The 9,295-nt window shown below is 39.1% G+C and overlaps 1 protein-coding gene across 1 annotated transcript in view; it reads right to left on the bottom strand.

The window, feature by feature from the left end:
- Positions 1–5,788: 5,788 nt before the first annotated feature.
- Positions 5,789–9,295, bottom strand: part of LOC138170849 (uncharacterized) — a 41,179-nt gene continuing 37,672 nt past the window's right edge. Inside the window, exon 15 of the mRNA XM_069100355.1 lies at positions 5,789–9,219. Coding sequence (XP_068956456.1) covers positions 6,515–9,219 — 2,705 coding nt within the window. The 3' untranslated portion in view covers positions 5,789–6,514. The remainder of the gene's footprint in view (positions 9,220–9,295) is intronic.

Genomic DNA, 9,295 nt, shown 5'->3' with positions numbered 1-9,295 from the left:
GAAAGAAAGAAAGAAAGAAAGAAAGAAAGAAAGAAAGAAAGAAAGGAGGAAAGGAGGAAACAAAGAAAGAGAATGAAGGAAGAAAAAGAAAAGAAGGAAGGAAGAAAGGAGAGAAAAAAAGAAAGAAGGAAAGAAAGAAAGAAGTATGCTTTGGTCTGTATTTAGATGCCATCAGTTCTTTCTCTGGAGATGGATAGCATTCTTCATTGTGAATCCTTTGGGATTGTCTTGGATCATTGTATTGTTGAAAATAGCTAGGTCATTCACAGTTTTTCATTTTAAAATATTGTTGTTACTGTGTATAATGTTCTTCTGATTCTTCTCCCTTCACTTTGTGCCAGTTATGTAAGTCTTCCCAAGTTTTTCTGAAATCATCCAAAGCAGCACAATTTTGGAGGTAAATGAATGGAAGAAGGGATTGATTATGTTTGGACCTGCAAACACCCATCACACCTGATTTCTCCTTTATCCATGTTTACCAATAAATCCACCCCTTTTCAAACCCAGTGTTTCTCTGTCTTGCTCAAATCTTTCCCTCAGAAAGTTAAAAAAAAAAAAAGTGAGATCAAAGTGTTACAATCCCAGCTACCACATTCCCATGGGCTCAGGAATGGGGACTTCCTAAGGGGAAGAAGGCAGAGCCTCTTAAGAGAAACTTTTCAATCCATGAATCTCCAGGCATTTGTTAGGGACCCCAAGATAGGGCCTGTGCCTGGGGAATCAGATATGCACAAGGCCAGTCTTCAGACTGCTTCAAATCTTTCATGTGTTCTCTTATTACCACCTGTTATAAGAGGACCTCACTCGTTTCCTTCTTCCCCTCCCACTCACAGAGTATGGTATTCCTTTATGTGCAGTCTTTCTGGCAAGGGACCTCGCATCCTTCTGGTCATCCAGGTTTGCAACCTTTGAGCCATTCTTGACTCCTCACTCTCACATCACATATCCAACCCCCTGTCAAGTCTTGCTGGCCCAAGTCAACTCAAGTTTACCATTCCAGCCTTATTCCTCCCCTTTGGGCACTCTACAATCCGGTCAGATCAGCCTTCCTACCTATCCTCACCAATGACATTTCAGCTTCACTATTTGTATCTCCACTTGTACTTCCTGGAATCCCTAGTTTCTTTTAAAACTCAGTTCAAATACCACCCCCTGTATTAGACCTTCCCTGATTTCCTGGCTGCCAACATTACCTTTAATTAATGTTGTGTATGTTTCCCTAGTAGAATGAGGTCTTTTAAAATGGAATTATTTCCAATCACCAAAAATCCACCTACTCTCCCATTCCCACCCCCAATGAGAAAGAAAACAAAACCCCAATTACAAATATGTATAGTCAGGCAAAACATTCCTGCATTGTCCGTCCATCCCCTAAAGTATGTCTAATTCTGCAGTATGAGTTCATCACCTCTATTAGGAGGTGGGCAGCAGGTTTTATCATGAGTCCTCTAGGAGCATGATTGCTTGTTACACTGATCAGCATGCTTAATTCTTTAAAAGTTTTTTGTCTCTACAATGTTGTCATATAAATTATTATGATTCTGCTCACCTCACTGCATTAGTTCATAAAGTCTTCCTAGCTTTTTCTGAAACCATTTCTTTCATCATTTCTTCTAGCATGACAGTATTCCATCATATTTATATGCCATATCTTGTTTAGTCATTCCCCAATTGATGGATATTTCCTAAATTTCCAATTCTTTGCTACTGAAAAAGGAGCTATAAATATTTTAATACATTATTAGGGTTTTGTTTTGGTTTTTGTTTTCGTATACAAAGCAGAAGCAGCCGAGTTCAAATCTGTTCCCTACCTGGTAGGTCACTGGACCACTGTCTGCCTCCGTTTCCTCATCTTTAAATGAGGATGATAATAACACCTATCTCTCAGGGTTGTTATGAGGCCAAGTTACTTTGCAAACCTTAAAGTGCTATGTAAATGCCAGCTATTATTGGTATTATTTTGCATAGGACTAATCCCTCCATTTTTAATCCATCTCCCTTCTCCCCCTTTCCTTCCAGTTCTCTGACTGGTGAGATGTATTTCTGTATTCTTCTGTGACTAGTTCAGTTGATAGTAAGGTTCAAGTGTTAGCCACTCTCCTCTCCTCAACTGTTTAGACTGATGCAGGAGATAACTTTACCTAACCTCCCTTTCTCTTGTCTGTGTCTTCCTTTCTTTCCTTTTCTATTCTTTTAAGATCATTAAAAAAAAATCACCAAGACATAACAGAACTACTCCCAGGCTCTCTAATTAGACCCCCACTATGATCCTTGAAAATGATAGGGTTTAGAGGGGACACATATCATCTCTTCATATTAAAACGTGAGCAGTTGTATCCTTGTGTAGGCCCTTATGATGGTTCATTTGTGTTTATCTGTTTATATTCTCTTGATTCCCATATTTCCTCTTTAAGGCTTCTTTGCAGTTCTGGTCTTTTTGTTGGGAATGCTCAGAAATTCTCCATTTTTAAAAATTCATTTTTCCCCTTGAAAGATTATATTCAATTGGTTGGGCAAATTGTTTTTGTAAGTCCATATGCCTTGTATTCTGGAATATCTTATTCCAAGATCTCCAGTCCTTCAGAATGGTGACTGATAAATCTTGTGTAATCTTTATTGTGGCTCCTCAGGACTTGAATTATCTCTTTCTGAGTGCTTGTAGTATTTTTTCTTTGATCTGGAAGCTGGATTTTGGCTATAATATTGCCATGAGTTTTCATTTTGCTGTTTCTTTCAGGAGGCGATCAATGGATTCTTTCTATTTCCATCTTGCCATCTTACTCCTAGAGATCAAGGTAGGTTTTTTTTTAATTTCTTGAAATATAATGTCTGTATTCTTTTTGGGGTAATGGCTTTCAGGTAGCTCAATGAGTTTCACTGCCCTTTATTACTGTCCTGTGTACTATTATTTTGGCTCTATAAGTTCACCCTTAATCACTTCATACAATTCTACCAATTTTCCCCTAAATTCTTCTTAGCTGTCAATACATTGATATAAAGAATAAGTGTGGTATAGCTGAATGCTGAATTGAACCCAGGAAGACCTGGGTTCAAATTCTACGTGAGACCCTTACTAGTTGTGTGATTGTGGATAACTCACTCAATTTCTCTCGGCTTTAAGCAATTCTCTAAGACAACATGGCCTAGCTGATTCTGCCTGTGATCTCCATTGAGAAAGAGGGCAAGTGATCTGTGCTTTATGTTGTAAGACTGAGAGGGGGCTTCCTGGCTGCCTTCTTCTGTTTACTGAGCTCAGGTTAGAGATGAGCCATCTTGTGAATGGGCATTTCCAATGTGAAGGGAAGGGAGAAGAGAATAAACATGTATTAAGTTCCCAGGGTCACCCAGGTAAGAAATGTCTGAGGGCAGGATTCCAGCTCAGGTCTTTTTGAGTCCAGAGCCAGTGCTGAGGCGTACAGTGCCCACTAGCTGCCTTCCCACGCATGTCGGAATTTCTCAGGCTACCATATTATTCTCAACATTCATCATCCAGCCTCCTTAAGCACATTTTGCTCCAGGTTTTTGCTACCAATAATGCTGTCATGAATGCCTCTGTAAAACACACTTTTCTGCTGAAATGAATGTTTCTTTGTTTGTTTTTATTTTACTGTTTGCTGTCATTGGTCTCCTTGGGTTACACTGAAATGGAACCTTTGAATCAAAGTGTATGAAAGTTTTCTAAACTCTTCTCACATAATTAAAATTATTTTCTAGAATTGTTGGACCAATTCACTGCTAAATCAGCCATGAATAAGATGCTTGTCCTTTTACATAGCCCTTCCAATATTGACTCTTGCCATCTTTTAGCTACTGTGCTCATTTGAAGGATGTGAGGTGAAACCAGTTGCATTTCTGTTGATGATTTCAAATTTTTCAAATGGTTACTTTTCAATTCTTCTTTGGTAAACTGTTCATATCCTTTGATCCCTTGTCTTTAGAGAATGACTTAATTTTGCAGCTTGCTTTTAATTCCCCATAGATGTTAGATATCAGAGTTCACTGACCCTTCAAAGTTATTAAAATTAATTTTTAAAAGAATGTTAAAAATTGTTTTTACATGTAACTGGAAGAAATATTTCAAAAAGCAGTCACATTTATTGTTAATTCCACTAAATCCTGTTATTCCTCTTTTGAGGGCAACCCCCTCCCTCCCCAGCACTTGGTACCTGCAGCTTATGCTTGAAACAATCCAGTCTTTATGTTGCAAAAAGGGAAAATCTTCATTAGGGATTCCCCTGCTTAAGGTAAACTCGTGAAGAGAAAGTTTAAAGGGAGTCTAATAATATACCAAAGCAACACAAGTTGGTGGACCAGCATGGATTCACTCTGTGACCGCCATCTTATGCAGGCGAGAAATTTTAAACAAGGTTTTAAAGTGGAGTCACCCCAACTGACTCAGCACAAAGTTCAATGATACACTCCACAACTTCTCATCCCAACCAAGATCCAAATTACAGAACCTTGATTTTTAAGGAATACACCCATGTTTTGTTGTTGTTCAGTCACTTTTAGTCATGTCAGACTCTTTGTGACACCATTTGGGATTTTCTTGGTGAAGAGACTGGAATGGTTAGCCATTTCCTTCTCCAGGACATTTTATAGATGAGAAACAGAGGCAAACAGGGTTAAAGGATGGCTCAGGGTCATACAGTTAGTAAGTGTCTGAAGCCAGATTTGAACTCAGAAAGATGAATCTTCCTGACTCCAGACTCAGTGCTCTATCCACTGTGCCCAGGTATCTGAAGGTTTTCACTCAATTGAAGCCACTCCCCCTTACCATTATACTCTGCCTACCCCCTCCCCCAACCTGCCTAGCCAAACCAGAACAGACTTACTGAAATAATAGTGATATTCCACTTTCCTAACCTAGCTCAAATAATTGTATGTGGTTCATTAACCCTAATCCCCTCCACTCCCCTTGACTGTCTTTCAATAGCGATTTCCAGAAATGGATGTCACTTTTTTTTTCCCCATTCCTCCCTTCTCAAAAATAATTCTTTCTTCTTTGTTACTACAGTGACCTTTAGATGAAGTGAGACTTTTGCAAAACAACCTTCTTGCATTATACTAGGAGTCCTTTTACATTTACTCGTTACTTCAGTATATGCAAGGTTTTCTTTGTGAGAATTTTTCTTTTACTTTGCTGGGCACATTTCTTGAAGTTCTGAAGTAAAAGCTAGGCTTAAACATAACCACTTACTTCTTACCTGCCTCCCTTAGATCTGAAGAAATGCCCTCCAACATGCATTCACTAATGCTTGATCTCTGGCTTTCCACAGTCATTGAATTTGGAGAATTTCTGTTTAGGAGGAACTTGGTGATGCCAACTGAGACCTTTACCTCAATAATGAAAACTCTTCAATATTCAATATATTTATAGGGTGTATTCAACCCACCAGGTGGAATTCTCTGATGCGGGATGAGCATCCTCCTCATACTGAAGGTTTTCCCACTTTCATAGAATTTCTCTCCAGTGTAAATTCTCTGATGTTGAGTAAAGTTTGAGCTGACTGAAGGATCTTTTACAATCTTCATATTCATGCTGTAGAACAGAATTGTTAAACTCTTGGCCTGAAACCCTTGGGTAGCATGGAACCAGCAAAACTGCCTGAACTAGATTAAAATGCAACTGGGAAATGTTTTTTTTTTAATAAATAAAAATACAATATAATGTAAATAATGTGAACGTGTGGCTTTCTAAATTACTAAGAGGCCTCTGGGAATCTATTTCTATTTGAGTTTGCTGCCACTGGTATAGGCATAAAAAAAAAAAAACAATACTATACTCTGCATTTTAGGCACAAGTCTGCCAGAAGCTATTTTATTAAACAATTCTAAATCCAAGTACTTCTAGACAGAAAAATGTCCAAACTGCATAGACCCCCAGGACATATCTCTACCCCCAGACACTCCGGAGGTAACATTTATAGGAATCTTGAACAAGGAAAAGGTCACAATATTAAAACAGGGGTTTGTTGTGGGGGGGGGGGCATCAATATTCTAGAAAAGTCATTTAATCTTCAACTAAACTACCAGATTCCTTCCTCAGCCACTCCCCTAAAGAACTGAAAGGGTCTCCTGCCTCCATATCTTAATCCTTAAATGGAGAAGAGGTCATTTCCTTCAGTGGATCATAGCACCAGTCACTTCTGGGGTGGGGAAGGCAAGAGTCCCAACTAGAAAACAGAGATGTTTCAGTTCTAAGTTTAGTTACTATCCTTAATCCCTAAGACCTTAGCCATTTTTCTAAAGGGAAAAGTCTTGAAAGGATTTTAGACTGAAAGAAATATTATTTCTTAGTATTTTTAGTTGAACTAAAAAGGATACCTCCATAAAACAGTTGCAGCATATATGCTTGTATGCACCACAAATTAATTCCCATCCTTTAAGGGCTGAGACCCAATTGAAGTCTTTGCCTTATTCCTTACATTCAGGTTTTGGTATTTTCCTCCATAATGATTTTATTAGTGTTTAATGAGGGCTGAGGTCTGGATCGAGGCTATACCACATTCCTTCATTCATAAGGTTTTTCTCCAGTATGAATTATGTGATGTCGAGTAAGGTCTGACCTCTGGATGAAAGCCTTCCCACACTGCTTACATTTGTAAGGCTTCTCTCCAGTATGAATTCTCTGATGATGGGTAAGGGATGATCTCTGGATGAAGGCTTTCCCACACTGCTTACATCTATAAGGTTTCTCTCCAGTATGAATTCTCTGATGATGGGTAAGTGCTGCTCTCTGGATGAAGGCCTTGCCACATTCCTTACATTCATAAGGTATCTCTCCAGTATGGATTTTCTGATGTTCAGTAAAAACTGCATTCCAGCGAAATGCCTTCCCACAGTCTTTACATTTGTAAGGTTTTTCTCCAGTATGAATTATCTGATGATGTATGAGGGCTGAGCTCTGCCTAAAGGCTTTCCCACATTCTTTACATTCATAAGGTTTCTCACCAGTGTGAATCCTCTCATGTTGGATAAGCCCTGAGTGCCCACTGAACACTGCCCCACAATCCTTACATTTGTAAGGTTTCTCTCCAGTATGAATTCGATGATGTTGAATAAGGGATGATCTCTGGCTAAAGGCCTTTCCACATTCCTTACATTCATAAGGTTTTTCTCCAGTATGAATTCTATGATGTTGAATAAGGGATGAGCTCTGGCTAAAGGCCTTCCCACATTCCTTACATTCATAAGGTTTCTCAACAGTATGAGTTCTCTGATGTTGAATGAGGTATGACCGCCAACTGAAAGCTGCCCCACATTCCTTACACTCATATGGTTTCTTTCCACTGTGTATTCTTTCATGTTTAATAATGTCTGAGCTCTGGCTAAAGGCCTTTCCACATTCCTTGCATTCATAAGGTTTCTCTCTAGTGTGAATTAGCTGATGTCGAATAAGATGTGAATTCTGTCTGAAGGCCTTGCCACACTCCTTACATTTATAAGGTTTCTCTCCAGTATGAATTCTGAAGTGTTGAGTAAGGGATGAGCTCTGACTGAAGGCTTTCCCACATACCTTACATTCATAAGGTTTCTCACCTGTGTGGGTCCGCTGATGTTCCAATAGGTTTGAGTGCCAACTGAAAGCTGCCCCACAGTCTTTACACTCAAATGGTTTCTTTCCACTATGAATTCCTTCATATTTAATAATGTCTGGGTTCTGGCTGAAGGCCACTCCAAACTCCTTATATTTATAAGGTTTGTCAAAAGTACGAATTTTCTGTTGTTCAGTAAGAATGGCACTCCATGTAAAGGCCTTTCCACATTGCCTGCACTTATAATAAATTCCTCCATCATGGTTTCTTCCATGATATATGATATCTGAGCTCTGATTGAAAGCCTTTCCACATTCCTGGCATTCATAAGGTTTCTCTCTAGTGTGAATTAGCTGATGTCGAATAAGATGTGAATTCTGTCTGAAGGCCTTGCCACACTCCTTACATTTATAAGGTTTCTCTCCAGTATGAATTCTGAAGTGTTGAGTAAGGGATGAGTTCTGGCTGAAGGCTTTCCCACATACCTTACATTCATAAGGTTTCTCACTAGTGAGAATTCTCTGATGTTCCATGATGTTTGAGTGCCAAATAAAGGCTGTCCCACAGTCACTATACTCAGATGGTTTCTTTCCACTATGAATTCCTTCATATTTAATAATGTCTGAATTCTGGCTGAAGACCTCCTTAAACTCCTTATATTCATAGGGTTTATCACAAATTTTAATTTTCTGCCGTTCAGTAAGAACTGAACTCCACATAAAAGCTGCTCCACATTGCCTATACTTATAATGTTTCTCTCCACCATGAGTTCTTTTATGATTGATGATGTCTGAATAGTTGGTGAAAGCCTTCCCGCATTCTTCACATTTATAAGGATTCTCTTCCAAACAGATTCTTTGATTCTGAATAAGAAATGAATTCTTGCTGAAATCCGGTCCACCTTCCAAATCACAGGGTTCATTTCTCTGATACTGATTAAAGAGTGTACAGTAATGGGAGAGATTTAAACATTCATTATAATCCCACGATCCTTTGTCCTTAGGAATGTTCTGATTAAAGCTTTTACCAAAGTCAGTACGTTCACGGCTTCCCTGCTCAGTGGGATTTTTCTTATGGAGGATACTTGACTCAAAGAAACCTCTTTCCTGGGAAAGAACTTTTCTTGGAGTCTCTCCTGCAAGGTTTCCCATTTGTTTCCATAATGAGATCTCTTGGGCAGGACTCTCCCAAAATTCTTTCCTTGAAACTTCTGGTGCAAGGTTTCCCATTTGTGTCCATAATGTAATATCTTGAACAGGACAGTCCCAAAATTCTTTCCTTGGAGTCTCCCCTGCAATGTTTCCCATTTGTTTCCATAATGTGATATCTTGGACAGGACTCTCCCAAAATTCTTTCCTTGGAGTCTCCCCTGCAATGTTTCCCATTTGTTTCCATAATGTGATATCTTGAACAGGCCATTCCCAAAATGCTTTCCTTGGAGTCTCACTTGCAAGGTTTTCTATTTGCTTCCATAATGTGATCTCCTGGAAAGGACCTCCCCAAAATTCAGAGATCTCAGGAACAGCCTTTCTGGGGATTTCCACTAATGTTCCTGATGTTCCTTGTTCTTGCCTATGATGTGACTCCTCCTGGCTCTCCCAGGCTGAAAGATAGTGAGAAATATATAATGAAATATATAGAAAACATAGTGAAAATAATTTGCATTTAAATTGTAGGCAACCTCAGAGAGCTAGTCCAACCTTTAATAGGATCATGACTCTCACCAGCCCACAGAAAACTGGCAGCCTATGGAAGTG

This window comes from Petaurus breviceps, unplaced genomic scaffold (genome assembly GCF_028583685.1).
Source record: "Petaurus breviceps papuanus isolate PSGF00001 unplaced genomic scaffold, PetGlider_PUasm1.0 398, whole genome shotgun sequence".
Classification (NCBI taxonomy): domain Eukaryota; kingdom Metazoa; phylum Chordata; class Mammalia; order Diprotodontia; family Petauridae; genus Petaurus; species Petaurus breviceps.
The sequence above is the reverse complement of the archived record's forward strand: the minus strand, read 5'-3'. Positions and strand labels throughout refer to the sequence as shown.